The 20747-nt window shown below is 52.2% G+C and overlaps 1 protein-coding gene across 6 annotated transcripts in view; it reads right to left on the bottom strand.

Moving 5' to 3' along the window:
* CGNL1 (cingulin like 1) overlaps positions 1-20747 on the bottom strand; it is a 182350-nt gene that overhangs the window by 4792 nt on the left and 156811 nt on the right. For 3 of the 6 annotated variants that reach the window (XM_075531011.1, XM_075531013.1, XM_075531012.1), the window contains exons 11-18: positions 19060-19146; positions 17407-17559; positions 16092-16307; positions 12876-13037; positions 9567-9656; positions 2124-2207; positions 1322-1446; positions 132-240 (exon numbers count right to left, since the gene is read on the bottom strand). In XM_075531011.1, coding sequence (XP_075387126.1) covers positions 132-240; positions 1322-1446; positions 2124-2207; positions 9567-9656; positions 12876-13037; positions 16092-16307; positions 17407-17559; positions 19060-19146 — 1026 coding nt within the window. The remainder of the gene's footprint in view (positions 1-131; positions 241-1321; positions 1447-2123; positions 2208-9566; positions 9657-12875; positions 13038-16091; positions 16308-17406; positions 17560-19059; positions 19147-20747) is intronic. The other 3 variants (XM_075531014.1, XM_075531015.1, XM_075531016.1) reach the window with 3 other exon arrangements.

Raw genomic sequence — 20747 nt, 5'->3', positions numbered from 1 at the left:
CCCCTACGAAATTCTCCCACCCCCACCCCCCATTCCAGGCTGTAACTGAGCGGTGTAGAGAAGCCTTCTCTCCCTATGCCGCCTGCCTGAGACTCAGCCTCAGCGGAGAGTAAGCCCACAGAGGGCCGCACCTGATCCTTCTGGTCGGTCAGGGACAGGTGCTCGTCATCCACCTGCAGCACCAGCTCCTTCACCTTCCGCTCCAGCCGCCGGTTGCTGAGCTGGAGGTTGGCCCTGTCCCTGGGAGGGCAGAGGAAGCATAACTTACCAGCCCCCGGGAGGACCAGCCCCGGCTCAGATAGAGGTGACACCAGGGCAGCGCTGCCTAGGAGACTCAGGGTCAGGGAAACACAAGGCAGAAGGGCAGCTCCCTACACGTGTCCCCAGCAGGGGATCCGAGAAGGGGAGGGAGTGGCCCAGGAAGGGCTGAGCTGGCACTAGGACTGCCCTGAATCCTCCCAGTCCTGAGGGTCACAGACTGCCAGACGACAAGCATTGGGGGTCAATTCCAGTCTGCTCCTGCCCACCCTTCTAAAAGTTCTACTAAAAACAGAACACAAAGTTCTGTTCTCCCCTAGGTGATAAGAACCCAGGAGGGGAAAGTTTCACCTAGTGCTGCCCTCAGGCTGTGCTCTGAGAAAGAAATTAGCTACTGAGAATCCAAAGGGTCCTGGTGGTGCAGTGGTTAAAGCACCTTGCGGTTAACCGAAAGGTGAATGGTTTGAGCCCACCAATGACTCTGTGGGAGAAAGGTGTGGCAGGCTGCCTCTGGAAGAGTTCAGCCTCGGCAGCCCAACAGAGCACTTCCACTCTGTCTCCTGGCGTTGCTGTGTATCGAACCAACTCACCAGCAGTGATGTCGGTGGCTTTGGTTTTACAGAGAACTGAGGGGGGCTAGAAATGTCATCTGATCCCAAATTCCTCCCGCGCCCCAACACACCCCTTCCCAAACCGTTTAAATCGGCCATCTGGCCTCTGTTGGGATACATGTGGCCACGGGCATAGTCAGGCCCCTCACCTCTACAGCCAGATGCCGTCACTGGACAACAAGCTAGCTCTAGGTTGTCTGCAAGCACAGCAGAAAAGCTGTGGACTTAGAGGAGAGGCCCAGTTACACCCATCTTCAGCCAGGCTGCCTTAAGTCATCTTTTTTTCAGGGTCTCAGTTTTCCCACCTATAAAATGGCAACAATGACAGCAAGGTTGTGCTTCGCCTGGCTGAAGAGACTGGGCAATGAAGACACCAGTGTGGCAGGTTCTGGGTGGTTTGGTGGTGCCCTGGGCTCGCACTGCCTGCTGGGGCACTGGTGGGCTGGGCTCACCTCTCCTCGCTCTCCAGGCGGTCCTCCAGCTCCGAGATCCTCGTCTCCATCTGTGCCACCAGCCCCTCTTTGCTGGACCTGTAGGAACCTTCCAGGTGGATGATCCGGCTCTTTAAGTCCTTGTTCTGGAAGCAAACAGGAAGAATGTGAGGAGTGGTGTCTTTGCCATGCACCTGTGTACTCTGCGCAGAGTGGAGCATTGGGGAGGCAGGTGTTTGGTAGATGCTTCAAGATGCTGCTTTCCACACATGCACACATGGCCCATGAACCATGGGGGTATCTAGTGGTGTTTCCAGGGAAGGGCCTGGCGCTCAGCCTCTAGCAGGCTGGAGAAGACAGCAGAGCCTGCTCCCCTGTAAGCCTGCACAGTCTTTGGCATGTCAGCCGACTCCAAAGAAACCCAGTGGGTGTCCTATCACTCAGTTTGGGGTTTCCTTTTACAAACCCACTGAGGGCGGGGATGGGGCAGGAGAAATGGGTGCCTTCACCTATCTTATTTGGGGAGGAATTTACATGAGTAATAAGCAAAGGAAGCGATTCAATTGAGCTTTCTTGGAAATGCCTGTGTTTGATGTCAAAACACAGGTTTCTTTTTCATCCCCTGCAACTCACTTTGGGAACTATGAGGCAGTACTGACAATTCCCTGCCTCCTCAGATGCCAAACTTCTAAGCCAGCTTCATAAAATTTGGAATAGCCTGCTTAGAAAGGCCTCCACCTCAGGTGAGCTGCACGCCCCAACACAAAGGCTCTAATCCAAAGCAGAGGGCGAGGGGAGGAGCTCAGGGGTCCACTGCCCTCACCTGTCTCTCCAGGGAAATCTTGTCACATTCCAAGTCTTGCCTCACAGCTTTCTCCTGAAGCAGTTCGATCCTCATCTGCTCCATCTACAACACAAGCACAGCATAGCACACAGAGGTCAGATTTCCTGTGTGCAGTGAAGTCCGACAATCAAGTGAATCCCGGCTCAAGAAGGGGGCTGGCCAACGGGGCCTGGGAGTCATCTCCTCTGGGGGGCTGAGCCCTGTCTTAGTCATTCTTCGTCTCCTGACGATTGCAAAGGGATGGCTGAAAATAACCAGAACAGCCGCAGCCCACCCTGCGTAGCACCCCGATGAGCTCTCCTCTTCCCACCTCCCCTCCCCACGAGTAATGCTATGTCCACTGCGAACACCGAGGCTGGGAGAGGCTCCACTTGGCCCCCGTCTGAGTTTGCCCAGGGCAAACTCATGGGACTGTTCGATGCCAAAACGGAGAAAGGATCAGGAAAACCTGGACAAGTTAGTCTACTTGTCCACAAGCTACCCAATGAATTAATAGAAGTAACTAGTGGTCTCCTGAGCTTTTAATGGTTGTGTTACACACACACGTTTCAGAAAGGGCGCCCAGGGCATGCATCTCCTGGATGCTGCTAGGCTTCGCCCTCCTTAAGCTGGAAGCAGGAGTCAGCAGAGCCAGGAAGCTCAGGAAGCTTACCGATCCCAAGGCTCAGAAGATGGGCGGTTGCACTCTGCTGCTACAGGAAGGGTCAGGGGTGAGAGTCCACCAAGAAGCACCTCAGAAGAAAGGCCGGGAAACCTGCTTTGTAAAATCAGCCCTTGCCTAATCTATCAAGTACGGCTCTACGCTGACGCACAGGGAGTCACCCTGAGCTGGAATCCGCTTGAGGGCCACTGGACTGGACGCCTGGTGCTAGCAGGAAAGAAGCCTGGCTGGGCAGCATCGGGAAAGAAGTCCGACCACCTGCCTGTGGGCATTCTCCTTTCCCCACTGCCTGTCTGTGTCAGCGGCACTCCTTGCTCCCAGAACTCCTGCTGCTGTCCAGCAGAGGGCAGCAGGAAGAAGCCAAGGGAACTCAAGAGCCCTTCCAACAAAATTCTGCTTTCTTGCTTAAGAATGAGGCCCGTACCAACCCAAGTTCAACTGGAGTAGGAATTCAGTACTGAGTCCCTGGAAACCAGGCCACTGTGCAGCAAGACACGTTGAAGACCTCACGGTCCTTCCAGAGAAGGAGGCCGTATTTGGAAATGGAGTCCTTAAAGATGTGATTATGAGGTCAGAAGGAGTAGGGTGTCCCTAATCCAAAAGGACTGGTGCTTTTATAAAAAGAGAAGGGACGCCGAGAGACATAGACACATGGGACAGACAGTCGTGTAAGGGCAGTGGCAGAGTCTTGTGGCTACCAGAAGCGGTAAGCCATGAAGAGCTCTCCCCCAGAGCCTCTGGTGTGAGCACCACCCTGCTGACTCTCGGAATACAGACTACTGGCCTCTAGAACCGCACGAGAACATCTTTCTGTGTCAGGTTCCCTGTTTGTGGCAAGGCAGCCTGGCAGTCCCAAGAAAGCACACACAAGGCCCGGGAGCATTTGTAAGCCTCAACCCTCCATGTATACTTTTGAGTTGTACAAGCACCTGTACACGCACCCTAATTATTAAAAGTTCACCCACCCCCTACCCACGTGCTAGAGAGCACGAACAGAGACCCCATGTCTAAGAATACCACCATCGAATCCTCTGGAAACCAAACTCCAAACTCCCTGCCAGAGTCAGTGCCAACTCCTAGCTACCTGACAGGAAAATTATCCCTGTGAGTTTCCAAGATGGTAAATCTTGACAGGAGTAGAAAGCCTCATCTTTCTCTCTCGATGCAGCCAGTGGTCTCGAACTGCTGACCCTGTGATTAGTAGCCCGGTGCAGAACCCACTGTACCACCAGGACTCCTTCCCTCCTATTGTGCAGGCTTACGTTTGTTCCTCACCTTACTGTCCCAGCACGAACGGTGCCGTGGGGATGACCCAAGCATGGAACGGTACAGAAGCTAAAGGGAGGGGCGGGGCCAGGGCTTGGGGTCTCGGCGACCAGCACTCTGCCTGCAGACCACTGTGTGGTCAAAGGAAGCACTCCATAGCCCTGGTGGCACAGTGAGTGACAAGCTGGGCTGCCAAGGGAAAAGTCAGCAGTCACCGTGTGGAGAAAGATGAGACGCTGTGCTCCCACAAGCAGGGAATCGTCTCGGAAACACACAGGGATGGTTCTACCTGTCCTGTAGGGTTGCTGTGAGCCAGAATCGATGCTACGGTGAGAATGTGGCTTTGGTTAGCTTCTCAGTCATGTGCGTTAACAATTTTACAGAAGAGGGGGCTGGGGCTCTGAGCCGCTATAACATGGAACATGAGGGGCTCTGGCTGAGCCTCATTCACTGCCCACTACTTCATCTGCCCATCTCTGGGGTCCAGCTAAGTGAAGAGACCACCACGCGGGGTGCCAGTGCAGCACTCAGGTTGACGGGGACTTGAACGCCAGTCTCCTTCAGGCATCCTTGTGTTTCGTGGGGGATAAAATGCGCAGGGTCAGCAGGCAGAGTTCCGAAAACCTTGCTGGAGGCCACCGCTCCCATCACTGGGCCCAGCGCCAGAGCCCTGGTTGATCGCGTCACAAAGGGTGCCGGGTCAGGTCCTGTAACTGCCGTGTGAGCACAGCGTCCGAGGGTAATGAATGCGGGCTCATAGCCCCGCTCCAAACGTGCTTTCTGGCAGGCGGCATTCCACGTACACAGGTCACCTGCATGTCAGGCCATGGGGCCAGCCCACATGCCTCCTGGGGGAAATCGTTCTGTTCACAGCCCAAGGGCAGAGGTCGGGGACTTCAGCTGGAACATGGTTAAAATTTTCCTGAGACGGGAAGCAATTACACAGACAAGCAGCAGTGGCCTGGGTTCTCTTCCCGGCCCTGCTGTTCACTTGCCCATGACCTCGGGCACCTTACTTCTCAGGTCAGTCTCCTGGTTTCTAAAAGGGACAGGAATGGGCCAGCCTCCTGGGGCCCTGGAGGCAGCCTGTGAAACAGGGAAGCACCTTCTGCTGCATCTGAGGGCCGTCTCAGGTTCCTTCTGGGGAAGCCAGGGCCCTGACCTGTAAGAGTGCCCCCTTTATCAAGGCAAGACTGCAAAACGACCCGCTTCCTCCAGGTGAGAGGGAGCGTGTATCTGTGGGAGCTGGAGGATGGGGTGGGCTTGTTCGTTTATAAAACACTATCAACTCTTTGGAGCCCTCGAGGGGTCCTGGTTCCGTGTTGAGCTGCTAACCACAAGGTCAGCAGTTTGAACCCACCAGCCACTCCTCAGGAGAAAGACTTGGCTTTCTACTCCCGCAAAGAGCCGCAGTCTCAGAAACCCATGGGGCAGTTAGTTCTCCTCTCCTGCAGGGTTGCTGTGCGTTAGAACTGACTTGATGGCCGTGGGGATCAGCTCGTGCCAGGCTCCGTGACGGCAGGACGGCGAGCACGGCTGCTCTGTTAGAGCCTGGTGGGCACAGGCACTACGCGGCACTCAGTGCTCCTGCAGACAGGGTGTGTGCTGGGAGTGCCGCAGGCCCAGGCTAAAGGCCAGTGAAGGCCAGTCAGCACACACCCTGCAGCTTCCAGCAGCAGCAACCGGCCAAACTCATGCTCCCTCGGTACAACTGCCCAGAAAGTCTGGACCCACCAGGGACTGGGCCTCCCCGGGCGGAGGGGCCCACAGGAGGGTCACATCCCTAGACGTCTCCACTGCTTCTTTCAGAGTTCCCCAGCACCCAGAGCCGCGAGCAGACAGACGGTGACTCTCAGAAGAAAACCCGCCAGGCATGACTTGCAGCACCCCACATCCTCTCAGAAGGCCATTAATACAGAGAAGCAGGATGAACTAGACCAAAGGGAGTAGTAGTAACTATCCTGCCATCACACTCTGACCAGGGAGCAATTTTTCTTTGAGACTTTGGAAAGCCAAGATAAGAGGCAAATAGGATGGCCTTCTTGCTTCTCAATATATACTAAATGTTGAAAGCTTTAGTTAACAAAAATGATTGTAAAACAAGGATAGTCTTGACTAAGATCAATCTACACATCTACCAAGTAGAACAGTGGTTCTCAACCTTCCTAGTGCCGCAATCCTTTAACACAGTTCCTCATGTGGTGGTGACCCCCAACTGTAAAGTTACTTTCATTGCTACTTCATAATTGTATTTTCGCTACTGTTATGAATCAGGTGGCCCTCTGAAAAGGTCATTCAATCTCCAGATGGGTCGTGACCCCCAGGTTGAGAACCACTGAAATAGAGCCTTAGATGGGAAACGGGGTCCGTGAACTTGCTGTCCAGAAAGATGGCTGCTAGGAGCCCACATCCGTTCCTGATGGGAATGGAAAACATTACAGCCACGGTGGAAACCAGTGTCAACAAGAAGATGACTGTGGAACTACTAGACTCGTAGGAACAGGTAACCCCAACCCTAGGTCTACATCCCAGAAATGCAGGCACGAATGTGAACACAAGCCTGTCTGTCACCAGAAAGAGAAGTGACGTTCTGAGGCATGCTACAAACAACCTGGCCAAACCCCGAAAACACTGTGCTGAAAGCAGTCAGCTGCCCAAGGACCGGGACCCCAAGATGGGACTTCTATGAAACTAGCCAATGTGCTGTTGCTGTGGGACGCTACCGAGTCAGTCCCAATGCACCGCGACTAGTACAGCAGGCTGGGACACTCTGGTCCTGGGTCAGCCTTGTCACCGCTCCCATGTGTGAGCCCGTTTCTGCAGTCACTCTGTCGGTTCATCTAGTGGATGGTCTTCCTCCTTTTTTAGGGGGGGGTGCGGGGGCGGACCTCCTCCTTTACCACACATGGTCCTGTTCTTCAGGAACCGATCCCTGCTGGTAACCCATCCACAACTTAGGACAGAGGGTCATCGTCCTCCCTTCTAAGAAGCATTCTGGCTTCTTCCTTGCTGTACTTTCTCCAAGACAGACGTGTGCATTCTTCTGGAAGTCCACGGTTCAGTCAATGGTCTTTGGCAACACCAGCAGTCAAGCACATCAGATACTGGAAACAAAGACTGAACAGGGATTTCCGGGCAGCGAGGTGGGGGAGTGTTTGCTCACTTCTGTTGACGAGGGGGATCACGAGGGTGGCCCCACACTTGAGCACATGTGTACTGTGTACATGTGGAACTGGTCTCTGCTTTGCTGTGCATATTTTCACACAGAAATGCGAAACACTGGTTAAAAGTTTTAAGAAAAGAAGATAGCTTCACGACAAACCCAATATTTTCGGTGCAGGTGTTTTTAGCTATTTTCCAAATACACTGATGCCTGGACCCAATGATCTGGGAATATCCCGACTTAGATTTTTTTTAACCAGAGTCCATAATACAAGCCCCCCCCCCACCAAAAAAAAAAAAAAGCCTATGGCGTGACTTGGACTAAGGAGGGAAGAATAGGCTAGGGAAACAGTTCTGAGCTCAGTATGTTTATCCTGATATTACATTCAACAGGCTGAACAAAAACTTTCCAGTCAACTTAAAAAGGGAACGGGAGCTGAAGGCAACAGCTTCTGACAGCCAGAGTGAAGGGACACTCAACCCGGAGCGTCTCGGGGGTGCCAGGGGGTTTCGTGTCCGTGGCCAGCGGGCTCATGACAAGGCAGCGATATTTAGGGCTGCTAATAACAACGTTTACCCGTCACTTGTGCTGATGGTTGGCTTGTCGGGGTCACTCAGCTTATACCGCTGGCGGCTCCAAAGAACGCTTCCCAATCGCAAGAAAGGACGCTTCTTCTGAACCACCTGTGCTCCGCGGTTTTTTGTTTTGTTTTTGAGTAGCTGATAAAAAATGAGGCCGTTTTGAAACTAGGCGAAGGAGTCCGAGGAGGAGGAAAGCAGACTTCACTTTGCTCCTTCGCTCACTGCAAAGAAGACTTGTCTCCAGTCTCACTGCGGGGCTGCACTGAGGAGCAGGTGTGAGCTGACGACCACTGGGGCTTAGAAGTTCCCGGACAGTGGCTTTAGGAGACGGCACTGGGATGGATCCTACAGCTGCCCAAGCAACGAGGCAGCCGCACTACACCCCTAGGAAGATCAAAGTTTCCCTACGTTGGAATTTTCTGCCTCTACCGGCTAGCTGCCTGGGCTGAATGATTCATCTTTCCACAGGTCTGGGCCAACCAGGCCTCCTTGGCCAAGAGCATGCCCTCCCTGGAAGCTCAGCTCCCTGGTTAACCAGCAGCAGCACGCCTGAGTGCCAGCCTGCCAGAGACCAAATCTCATTAAGCTGGGCCTTCTTTCACGAGTCTGACTCCTGACACTCAGAAGCAGTAAGCCATGGCTCCAGGACAGCTTTAACCAACATTGTCAGGCTCACAGGTAGAGGCTGTGGCTGCCCTAGGGCTGGCCTAGGAGCCTTCACAGAAGCGACAGCCCCACGGTCTTCCCAGGAGAACAGCCAGTTTCTCTGACCCCTTCCCTGGGCTGGCCTCAGTGGAAACGTTTTCAACCGTGTCCACACCACGGAGGACAGTTCTGCTGCCCTTGACCCAGTGCTTGGTTGATAGGAAAGAGGAGGGAGGGTCCCAGTGCCATTCCGGGAGCAGCTCTCCAAGTGATCACTCTCTTCATGGTGGGCCCACCTCCCACACCCCCTATTGGTTTCCTTTAACAGAGGGCTGGAAATCTGCTCTCACTGCCAGGTCGGTGTGTGCAGGGTGACATGCACGCACACCCAGTCATGGTCCTCTGTTCTCATGGCGGATGCTGAGCAGATCCTGCAATGTGGCTACTGACCCAAACTGGCAGGACCTCCTAGCACAATGGCCTTGACACCGCGAGTGGCGTTAGAAAGGGCACACCTCAACAGGAACCTACCGTCAGCCGTTTCCGATCCACAGGGCAGCATTTCTATCGGAGGGCAAAGCACAGAGGGCTAGGGAAGGAAGACGAGCGGAAGCAGGCGGCAGGGAGCGTACGTGAGGGGCAGCCAGGAGGCTGCAATGAGTGGCGGGAAACAAGATATGGATGACCTGCTGAACGTGAAACTGACGATCTGCTCAGGAAACCATCACCTAACTGCCAAGAAGTTTCGTTCTGTTGTTAAAGAACTTGTGAGGGTCCAAATGTAAAGGTCCGGATTTTTATCTGCAGCAGCTTGGATGGACAAGCGGCTGACCCTCCGGAGGAATGCGGTCAGTGCCTCCCTGGACGTGCCAGCGGGGCAGGGGGCTGGAGGCCAGGCTGGGCTTCACTCCCTCTCAGGAACGATGTCTCTCTTAGTTCTCACACCTCCTGTCCCACTGGCTGCCCAAGGTGCAGGCTGCTCCGTCAGCCGTCATTCTCCATGCAGCACAGACTGTCTCCCTCCTCCGGATGAAGCCTCAGGCTTAACGTCCACGCTTCCTGTTTCCCTTGGGACAATCCATCCATTGTTCAACTCTAGCGCTCACCTGTTCTCTGCTCCGAGAGATCCTGTCAGACAGCAAATCCGAGTTGTTTCTTTCTTCTTCCAATTCCACTTCCAGCTGAGAGACTTTGTCCTAAGAAAGAAGTCAAAAAAAGCAGACATATAACTTGTGATGACCCGGATGAGGAGCAGAGCCTGACTTGTGCACAGACAGCCCCAAGAGCAAGAGAAAGCCAACTATCGGAGGGCTTAGGAAGCAGATAGGTCTCCTTCCTACGCTGCCCAAAGCAGAGACTTTAAAATGTACATTTTTGTCCACTTTAGATCCTGTAAAAATAATAATATGTATCCCAGGTTTAGGAAATATAAAAAAGAAGAAAAGGTGTTACCCAAATGTTAACCTAAACATTAAAGATGTCCCCTTGAATCTGTCCCCGCTAGGACTCCACAGTGCAAGCACGACTGCCCAAGCCAGGTAGTCACCTGTTAAAAGACCAAGGTGGGGTGCGCTCGTGTCCGCGGCCTGGTTCTCTCTCGAGTCCCTCCGGGAAGAGGCTTTCCCTCCCTGCGCTCAGGCTTGCCCGAGCATAGTCTTAAGCGCCTTCCTCTTTCTCGAGGGCACGCTGTGAGCTCTGTGCCCCACAGCCTACATCACATGAGCACAGGGCTGTGGTCGCTGCTTGCAAATTCGTTCACAGTGAACCTCCCGGACAGAGCAGAAATTCCCCACAGGGTTTCCTCGGCTGTCATGCTCATGGGAGCAGACCACCAGGTCTCTTGTCCATGGAGAGACTGGTAGATTGGAACCGCTGACCTATGGTTAGCAGCCAGGAACACACCCACTGTGCCCCCGGGCTCCTTTAGCACACACTAAGGGCCAAGGCTGCTGCAACCAATCATCACAGATTTCTAACGGCATCTTCCTTGCTGGCTGCTAACTTACCATCATCGAGTTTTAATAAAAACACATCTCAGACTAGCTTTGTACAACCATCAGCCACCTGAGTGCGCGCATTTACATAGAGTGTCCGTCTGAAATGAACGTACGTGTTGACAAAGGGTCAGGTGAGGCACAGTTAGCATGGCCGCTGCCTTACCGTGGGAGGGCCCACCTGCTGCCACGAGTCAGTCACCACCCACTGAGACCCTGGGGAACAGAGGAGAGCTGCCCTGGGGGCGGGGGCAGGCTGCCTCGTCTTTCTCACACAGAGCGCTAGAGGGTTTCAACCTCTGACTACCAACCGAGCAACTTTAACCACTGCGCCACCAGAGCCCCTCTCGGAAGACGCATCCCTCAGGTGTACTTCACAGGGCGGCGGCTTGGGAACTATTCCTTTTCGTCATTGGCGGGAAGCACCTACACCACCGCGGAGAAGTGAATGCAGCTTGGCCGTGCCCCTGCTCTGGGGCTAAGTCAGCCAAAGGACACCGTCAGAGTCCGCTTCCTCACAGGCCTAAGAACGCAATCTGCACCACGGGGCAGCTCTGCCTAAACTGTCCCCTACGGAAGCCGGCAGGAGGGCTCGGGGTGGCTTCCAGGACACGGGCTTCTTAACTCCATGCCTGAGGAGGCTTTTAGCTTGCTCTGAACCATGGTGCCTGAGCCCTAGAATAAGCAGGTACTCGTTCACTGGGTTGACCTTAGCTTGCCTTACAATTAAAATGACCAGAAGAAACTGAAAAGTGTGCAGCAGCCCTGCAAAGGAAGAACGCGGTAACCCGATTATTCTAGCCTCTAAAAGGGGCCGTCTAATACAACTGCTCCTGCTGCAACATCGCTCCCTGGATAGAACCTTCAACGAAGCCCCCGAGGGTTAAAGAGTCCCTGCTATTTATCTGCAGAGCTGAAGCGGGAGCTCCACTGACTACATTCGCGCTCTCTCCTTGGCCTTACACCACAAGCACTGCCGCTGATCAAAGCCGGGACAGTGTCTCACTCTTCCCCTAGGTAGGACGCGTGTCAGACTCTCTCACTCTCAGCCTCACTGTATGGAGGAGGGAGGGGAGAATGCACGCAGCCCTTTCTTTTGTTGAGGCTGCTTATTTCTTGAGGATTTCTGTAAAGTTCAGGTGGACTGATGAAAGGCTCTTCCAATCACTACCAATGGGCCGTTCCTACTTCATTTGGCCAGTACTGCTTTAACCTTTTTCTAACGTGTGATGTCTTCAGCTTGCCAATAGGTGACTCCTAGTCACTTCACTGAACACTTGAAATAGCTATACTGTCTTGGACTGCGTACAGTCCCTATGAAAATGCATGGGGCCATCAATTGCCACCAGCTTTGGCAAAACTAGGTAATCTCTGAGAGAGAAAAAGGACCTGAAACGGAAAGAATGGAGTGTGTGCTATGCCAAGTGGGTACTGGTGCCTCCAGGAGTTGGGCAGTTTGGGCCCCAGGCATAGCTGTTCCACTCTCGAGCTATACAGCAGGGCCAGTGGTCACTCAACGGGAGAGTCTGTGCCTTCCGTGTGGGAGGTCCAAGGTCGACTTGGGTATAGCTACCACCTGTCTGTTAGTGGAGACGCGTGTTGCTAGCATGCTGACCATGTTTCACAGGAGCGGCCAGCCTAAGTAAGAGACTGCAGAGGGAGAAAGGTCTGCCAATTGGCTCCCCAAACTCTGCCAGTGAAAACCATCGGGGCATCACCAATAGTCTGGCCCACACCCAACCATGGGGATGACACAGAACTAGGCAGCATTTCATCCCACTGTGCATGAGGGCACCGCAAGGGTGGGTTCACCCGGAAGCAGTTAATAACGACAACAAAAAATGTGCGGCAGTGTTGTCTGCTTTGGGGTTGGAAGCAACTGCAGAGCAACAAGCCAACCAGGAGCAACCTAGTGCCTTTGTTTAAAGCTAGCTAAGCTCCCTGGTGGCATAATGGTTGCACATTGGACTACAATCCACAAAGTCAGCAGTCCAAAACCACCGGCCCCCACAAGGACATAGATGGAATTTTCAACTCCTGTAAAGAGTAACAGTCTCGAGCCCACAGGGCTGTTCTACCCTGTCTCATAGGGTCGCGCTGGGTTGGCACCGACTCGGTGGCAATGAGTGTGAGTGTAACCTTCATTGGGACTCAGCTCAGTCTCCTTCTCAAGAAAATGAAGACACTGGACTACATTAATTCCACTCCCCTTTGGCTCTGAAGTCCAATGAGTCTGTAACTTAGACATTTTCCCCAATCGAGAGATGCGATTACAAATACCTGGGTTAGAGTTAAGTCTGAGAGGGTAGTCTACAAAGAGCCATTGGAAAACTCCCGGTGACAGAGACGTGAGCAGAGAAGTCTAACAGGGCCCCACTCGCCCTCCCCTGCTCCCAGCTCTTGCTTCACTGGTTCCCAAACCTCCATCTGCTTGACAAGCCTGCCGCGGTCATCTTTGAGGTGACTCTTGGCCTCCAGTTCACACTCCAGGTCCCTCAGCATCTGCTCTAGCAGCTGTCTTTCTGTGACAGCCTCGTCCTGGGCTCTCTGGTAGTCTCGTAACGCCTCCTCCATCAGGCGCATCTGCAGCGAGAAAGGAGAAAGAGATGGTTTCCTGGGTAAGATCCCAGCAGAGTCTCTGGGGTGGCCCTGGACAAAGATGATCCAGTGGACCCCAGCCCTGCCCTCGAGCAAGCCCCACCTGTTTCCCAACTGCAAGCTACAATCTATTGGGTTCTAAATTCTATAAAGCAGATATGTTGGGCAGCCTTTTCATTAAATAGAGCAGGGGGGAAAAGAATATATGCAAATATTTATGAAACATCTATTATTTGTATGGATTTACAGATTACTGAACCAAAATATAAACGTATTTCTTACCAGGATGACTTGAAAGCCTATGAACTAAATGTGGACTTCCAGAGTATAATTTACTTCCCGTGTGCATCAGCATTTAAATCAAAAGACATTTAAAATTCAGGGGATAAACTAAATTAATGACCCTAAAGCAAGCTGCAGGCATGAAACCAAACAACTTAAGTATACACGGTAGGTAGAAGCCACTGCTCTGTAGAAGCAAATGTAACCCGTCACGATTTAAAGTGCTGGTGTTCTTCATCCACAAGGTGGCACTGAACTAACAGCTTTGCATCTACCCAGAAACCCCGCCAAGCCAGGCTCCTGGTGGGCAGTCGTCCTTAAACACCAGTGTGAACAGATTCAGCCACACCAAGGATGTCTCCTCTGCTCCATCATTCCGCCCTCCTGCTAGGTTTGCTGTTGGTGTTGCTGGCGGATGCTACTCAGAGCGACATCTAGACATGGTAATCAGGCAGTGGACAGAAGTACAGTTCTAGGAACATGGGGAGCAGTCCCCCTTCAGAGGCGAGACGGAAGGGAGGGAGGGCAAGATACACTCAGAAATCACTTTTAGGGGTGATTTTCACAAAAAAGTTTTAGTCTTTCTTTGGAAACCCGAGAGGTTAGGCTTAGCGAAGCCAGTTGGGAAACTTAAAAATGTCTATTTGTTTTTACTAAAATAATGCTACAGGACTTAGGGTGGAACCCTGATAGCTTTGTGGGGTGAGGGGGTGGAAATGGGGGGAAATTGGCGGAGCTCTCGAATTCAGCTAAGTCAAACACAGGGTGGTGATCAGGCCTTGTGAGTTTCTCAGAGATCCAGAGAGACCTTGGCCATGGTTTCCGCAGCTTGCTCCAGGGTGCTATTCAAAGGGAAACTGATTCTTACAGGGCAACGCCTTTGGGAACAACCTAGAAAGTCTGGAAAAGCCATCTTTGTTTTCATTAAAGAAGATCCTTTGGGAAATTACGGCTCTTTCCTTAGCACCCCCCCCCCCTTTGCAGACTCTGGACTTCAGTTGACTTTAACTGGAGGATGGCTAAGGCCCTTTCCAGCCCACAGGTCTGGGATGTGGCGGCATACCAGAAGTACTTTGCATGGGCTCACTGTGATTGCTTTTTAAAATCTAAACAGAAGACCAGGTGCTTACTGGTGATCTGGCAAGGACCTGAATCCCTCCATGCCTTTGATAACAGAACGGTTCTTTTTCTCTTTAATGTCAAAGAGAACTGTGATATGAGTGTGCCAATTCCAGCTGCTACTTTGAGTCCTGCCCCCCGTGGCCCTGAGTCGAGGGCTATGCTCTCAGGGTCTTTTCAGAAGCGTCCCAGAGGCCTGTGGTAACGCGCCATTGTTTGTCCACACAGGGCAGTACTGACTCACGGTTGCCTTTGCTTTGATCATCAAAGACATAACAAGTTTGTTTTGTAAAGAGAAGTTGTTTTCCTGTGGAATCTTAGTGCTCTTGGCACTGTCTGCATGGTGGGGGAAAACTGTGTGTGCATGCACATGAGCCTTGGAATTGAAGAAAGGAAGCCCACATTGTGTGCTCAAGATGTACAGACTTTCTGCTAAATAATCTCGTGTATTTTTAAAATGATTCACATTTCATGCGCCTTTGATATAGAAATGGGTAAGAATATTGGCATAAGCTGCTCAAGGTCACCGAGCTAGTAAGAGCAATCCTGGACATCGAGGTACACTGTGCCTGCTGCATTTTACAACTTTCAGCCATCAAATCAAATCACTCCCTTAGTTTTTCTCAGTTCTGTACGGCGTCAAGATGTAAGGGTCCTGCTACGTGGATGGTCTCCAGTAGTGTGCAAACCGTGACTGTGCTCAGCTACTCCAGAAAAGCTTCGCAGGGTCCCCTCCACTCAGAGACCCCTCAGAAGAAGCACCTGGCAGCTGACTTCCAAACTGCCAGACAGTAACACACACACACACACACACACACACACACACACACACACACATCGCCCCCCATACACGTGGGTTTACCAGGAGCCAGCGTCAACTCAATGGCTACTGGGCTTTGTTTTCGACCTTTGAGTTAGTTTACTCTAATATTCCCAAATATAAAACGCAGAGATGCTTCAATGATTTCAAGTATTCATACAATCTTGAGGAAGTCTACTTGTCCCCATTACTGTTACTGTGAAGTTCTTTGACCACCACTCCCCACCCCTCTAAAAGTCTCTCGTAAAAAATGAATAGCAAAAAAAGTTGGTTACTGCAATCTCTGTTCTAAGATGAGAGCAGTAAGTGCCGATCAATCTTTTGGACACAGCTGGACTCTCTAAGTGGGGGCTAAACCGTTTGGAGCGGGCATTGTGCTGTGCTTTCAGTGAAGGTTAGAGAGCACACTGCTTTAGTAAATCATCGCTAACTGACACACATCGTTCCAGAACAGTGGCTGCAATCCCCACAACATGCCAGTACTCTGCTCGGCCTCTCCCTGGGTTCCCCGTTCCCATGGGCCCAGCTTCCCTGTCACCTCCCATTTATCTTTGGTTTGGGGCAAATGATGTCTTTGGGGCTAACCTCATTAGGCAGGAAATATTGGACAAATCAAAGAAAATGGTCAACCCAAAGTTGTGCCGATTGCCCTTCAATGACACCCCTGCCATAGAACCATGCAGAGTCTTAAAGGTGAAGAATTAACCAAAAGCTATCTTGAGACGCTAGTATCCAGTCCCTCCCAGGAGAGTGTTTAAGGACTCTGAAAGCACATTCACGCTCAGGAAACCCAAGCACTCATCTGGCCACGCCATCACCTCCTCCTGCATCTTCAAGGCCGTCACACGGGACTTCTCGGCCTCCAGGGTCTTCTCCTTCAGCTGCCTTTGCACTTCTGCCAGCTCCCGGCGATTGTTCTCCTTGTACTCATCCAGCTGGTTCTGGAGCTCCAGCGTGGACGTGCGGGAGGCTTCAACAATGTCGGCCATCTGGAAGAAGTGGCACAGCCATGAGCCCACACTCGGATCCTCCACCTGGGGCAGGGAGAGGGGTTGGGGCTCCATGTAAACCCGGAACACAGCTCCTGCTCTCCCCGTCTTCTACAGATTGTACAGAGCACCTGGCCACGGCTGCCGACCTCTGAGCGCCTCTGCCTGGACACAGGCTGGAGGGCTGAGATCACCGTCTCTGGAGCTAGGCACAGGGTCAGGGCTAGTGATCTGTGCTTTCTACTTCCAGCTTCTAGACCGGGGCCGTCAGGGGTAACATGTTGGCTGCTAACCTCAAGGCCAGCAGTCCGGCATCACCAACTGCTCCTCGGGAGGAAAGTGAGACTTTCAGCGCCCATGAAGAGTCACAATCTTGGAAACCCACCGGGGCGGTCCTACCCTATCCGATAGTGTCGCGTGGAGTCTGTTTAGACTCGATGGAGGAGAGTTTAGGGTTCGGTTTTCTTTTGGGGCTATGAGACCGGGGCATCCGTGGACCTCGGTGCATCCTCATTAGAAAGACTGAAATCATAGTCCCTTCCTGGTAGGGGTGTGTCAGAATGAAAACAACCCAGCGTTTTATCTGGACTTCTGCTTAGGCGTCCACCCTATGTACCCCAGCAGGAAACACGCCCGGTCCTGCACCATCCTCACAGCCAGTGCAGGGTTGGGGGCCGTTCTTGCCAATCCAGCTCACAAAGAGCCATCAGCTTTTTTTTTTTTTTTTTTGCTGCTGCTGCTGCTGCTGCTCTACCTTTCCCAGGCATGCCGTCCCTTCCTCCCCAGTGACCAGTCCTTCCTGGGAGCACATCATCCAGAAAGTGAGATGATGTCTTCCCATCTTCATTTTTAAGGAACAGCCTGGCTGTACTTCTTCAAGACAGATGTGCTCGTTTTTGCGGCCGTCCCGATGTACTTCTTGCCAAACTCCAGTGGCAGTGCATCATCGGTTCTTTGTGTTCCTTGCTCAGTGGAGTTGGGCCCAGAATCTGGGATTCTCAACCAATCCAACGAGCCATTTCAAGGGATCTGGAAATCTTTGACATGCACTCCTAGGACTGGGTTTAGACGCAGCCGTGTGCTTCCTACACACCCTCGAAGGGGGCTTGTGCGTCCACACAAGGTGACACCCGACACCGCTTACCTCCTTCTGAAGTTTCTCGATGGTCTTGTCAAGGTGCCATCGCTCATTCTCCATCTCGTTCTTCATCCTCTTTAGTTGCTCCTTCTGCTCGGTCTCAGCTTTTAGCTTCTCGGACAATTGCTTCTGCTCCTGGGTCACCCGACTCAGAGCTCTCTGTAGGTGGCAAAAGAAGATGGCACTGTCATCTACCTACCAGTTCAGCCACAGGAGCAAGTGCCAGAGGGGATTTATTTTTTTTTCTTTTTAACTCATTTTATTGGGGGCTCATACAGCTCTTATCACAATCCATAAACACATCCATTGTGTCAAGAACACCTGTACTGGCAGAGGGGATTTCATAACCACCCCACAGAGCCATCTGATTGGGGACATCAGTGACATGGACAAAGCTCAAATTAAAGCCATCACAGAGACACAAGGATATTGCTGGTTCTGAAAGACACGGACTGGAAAGGAGTGTCGACTTAACCAAACTGTGCAAGAGAACAAAGGGAAAGACAAAAATTGTCTTACAGAAATACTGACAACAGCCCAGGGAGCTAGTGGTGGCAAGTCAGGGGAGTGTCTGTAAATCGAATTTTCCTGCTCAAAAATTCAGACAGGGGTCCCTAGGTAGTACAAAGGAGCCACTAACCACCCTGCTGCTAAGCAGAGTGCCTCGGGACAAGCGCTGGCCCTCTGCTTTCACAGACCAGCCACTGGGAACCCAGCTAAGCACAGTTCTACTTGCACACGTGGGTCACCAGGAGTCAGTCAAGACCCCAACAATGGGCTTAAACCAACTTGGCCGTTGGTATCCTACAGCATTCAGTATTACACTTAACCTTCTAGAACTTAATGTGCTACACAAATGGTTCTTGAAACAGCTGGAAACAACCCTAGATGAGAAAAATGTCCCACTTGGGGGGAAGCAGGTGTCATGACCAGAACCCATCAGGATGGGCTCAGCCACCGAGGAAAAGTAACCTGGGCGCCCACACACACTGAAGAGCTTGGTGACTGAAATACAACCCAAACCTATTGCCAGCCAGGCAACTGCCCTTCAGAGCAGCCCTGCCACCGCGTTCCCCACAACATGGCTGAGTGGTTTGGACCACTGATCAGCTGGTTAGAAGGCAGGCGCATAGCCCCAGGGCTCCACTGGGGGCCAGATAAGATGGAATCAAAAGGAAGAGCGGCGTGCCAGGAAAAGTACATGTGGATGGCATTTGGAGAATCAGCACCAAATACTAATACTGACTATAAAATGCACCCATCATGAGTGAGCCAACGCCCTGGGGTCCTTTGCAGTATCTTATGTTGACAAGTCATCCACAGGAGTCTTTCACATGTAAACACGATGCAGTTCCAAAGGAAAACCTCACATGCGTTTGGAAAGCTGGTTTCTTTAAACATCCAAGAGTTGGGGCCATCAGTGTGAACATGTCAAGAAAGGGCACAACACAGAGTAAGAGAGAATGCCCTGAGCGCGTGGCATCATCTACAGCAGTGGTTCCAAAATTGCCCCCTGCTTAGAAGCCCTCGGGGTGTACTGGTTAAGCACGGGGCTGCTTAACTGCAAGGTCAGAAGTTCGAAACCACTAGTCACTCCACAGAAGAAAGACAGTGTGCTTTCCAGGGCCATAAACAGTTACAGTCTTAGAATAAACTCACACAGGCAGTTCCAATCTGTGCTATAGGGTCGCTATGAATTGGCATCAACTCAATGGTGGTGAATTTGGTTTTGTTTTCTTTGGTCTCCTTTTCAGGGGAAAAAAAAAAAAGAATTACTCGGATTACCCCTCCACTCCCAGGCAATTAAAAACGTCTGTACTATAGCCCATAATCCAGGATATAGGTGAGGGATCTGTCCAGTTGCCCCAGAGGGGGTGTTATCTCCCACCTTGGGAAACCCTGATCAGACACTGTTATCAGGGCCGAGGGCAGTGTGAGTCAGCACAGTCACAGCAGTAAAGACTTCTTCCCTGCAGAGGCTGCGTTACAAATGGATTTATGTTTCTGCCATGCTTAACTCAGCATCTGAAAACATCCCCAGATGACTTCGGGCGCTCCTGGTTTGTGCAGGATCTGCTCGCCTCTGCCCACCACGGGACCCAAGGCCAAACCACCTCCCAGGGGTGGCTTTCCAGCAGCTGCTCTGAGGGGCTGGCTGTGCTTTGAGAGCCAGCCAGCCAGCACAGCACGGCTGCTGAAGTTCGCAGCCTGTAGGGAACCAAGGTCAACAAAGAGCTGGGGAGAAGAGGAGGGCCTTGAGGAAGGAAATCAGATGTTCCGCACGGGGGCAATTGGCAGGTCTGTATCCCACCACAGCTACAGCTGGGCACACACCAGAGGCACAGCCAACCCCTGGGGTTTCTGTTGGTGCTTAATTTGGTGGTTTGAGATGGGGGCAGGGGGGTGAGGGGAGGGAGAGAAAGGCGCCCTGGTGACCTACTAGTTACACCCTTATCTGCTCACCGAAATGCCAGCAGTGTGAACCTCCCAGCTGCTCGGTGAGTGAAAGATGTGACCATCTTGTCCATAAACTTTACAGCCCTGGAAACTCTATGGGCACTTCTACTCTGCCCCACGGGGTCACCATGAAATGGCAAGTGGGTTTGGGCTCTGGTTTGAGGGTACAGGAGAACACACAAGGCTAGAGGGGCAGAGTGTTTGCTACCAGTGGACTTGTATGAGAGAAAACTCCCAGGATCACCTAACACAGAAACGCTTTAAAGAAAAAACAAAGATGGAGGACTCACGCAACGGCCTACCCTGGGAGCTTCAGAAGCCACCTCAACCCACCCCTGTGGCTCCCACCAACTTCTCTGACCTCTCCTCTTGCTTTCAATCCCAGGGGGTTCGGGTCGGCAGAAAAGCCAGTCTTGACTCTCCTCAACCTCCACGTGGTTTGTACACTCGCACTTCACCCTCTGCTCCGGCCGGCTCCTTCCTGGCGCTGCTGCGCACAGAGGACAGCGCAGACTCGCTACTCCAGGCCTGCTGCCTGGCCAGCGCCAATGTCTAATACGCCATCTTCTGATCTCGACTGCTGCTTCCGTGAGGACTGACTGTGGATCCAAACAAGGCAAAATCCTTCACACCTTCAACTCTTCCCCATTTATCATGATGTTACCTACTGGTCCAGTCCCGAGGATTTCAGTCTTCTTTACATTACGATGTAAGTTCCTGGCTTACAGAAGGTGGCAATGCCTGATCTTTATCAGCAAGATCCTAAATTCCTCCTTGTTTTCAGAAAGCAAGCTTGTGTTATCTGCATATCCCCCCATTGTTAATGAGCCTTCCTCCAATCCTGACGACACATTCTTCTTCATAAAATCCAGCCTCTCTTGAGGATTGGC

This window comes from Tenrec ecaudatus, chromosome 14, assembly GCF_050624435.1.
Source record: "Tenrec ecaudatus isolate mTenEca1 chromosome 14, mTenEca1.hap1, whole genome shotgun sequence".
NCBI classification, from domain to species: domain Eukaryota; kingdom Metazoa; phylum Chordata; class Mammalia; order Afrosoricida; family Tenrecidae; genus Tenrec; species Tenrec ecaudatus.
The sequence above is the reverse complement of the archived record's forward strand: the minus strand, read 5'-3'. Positions and strand labels throughout refer to the sequence as shown.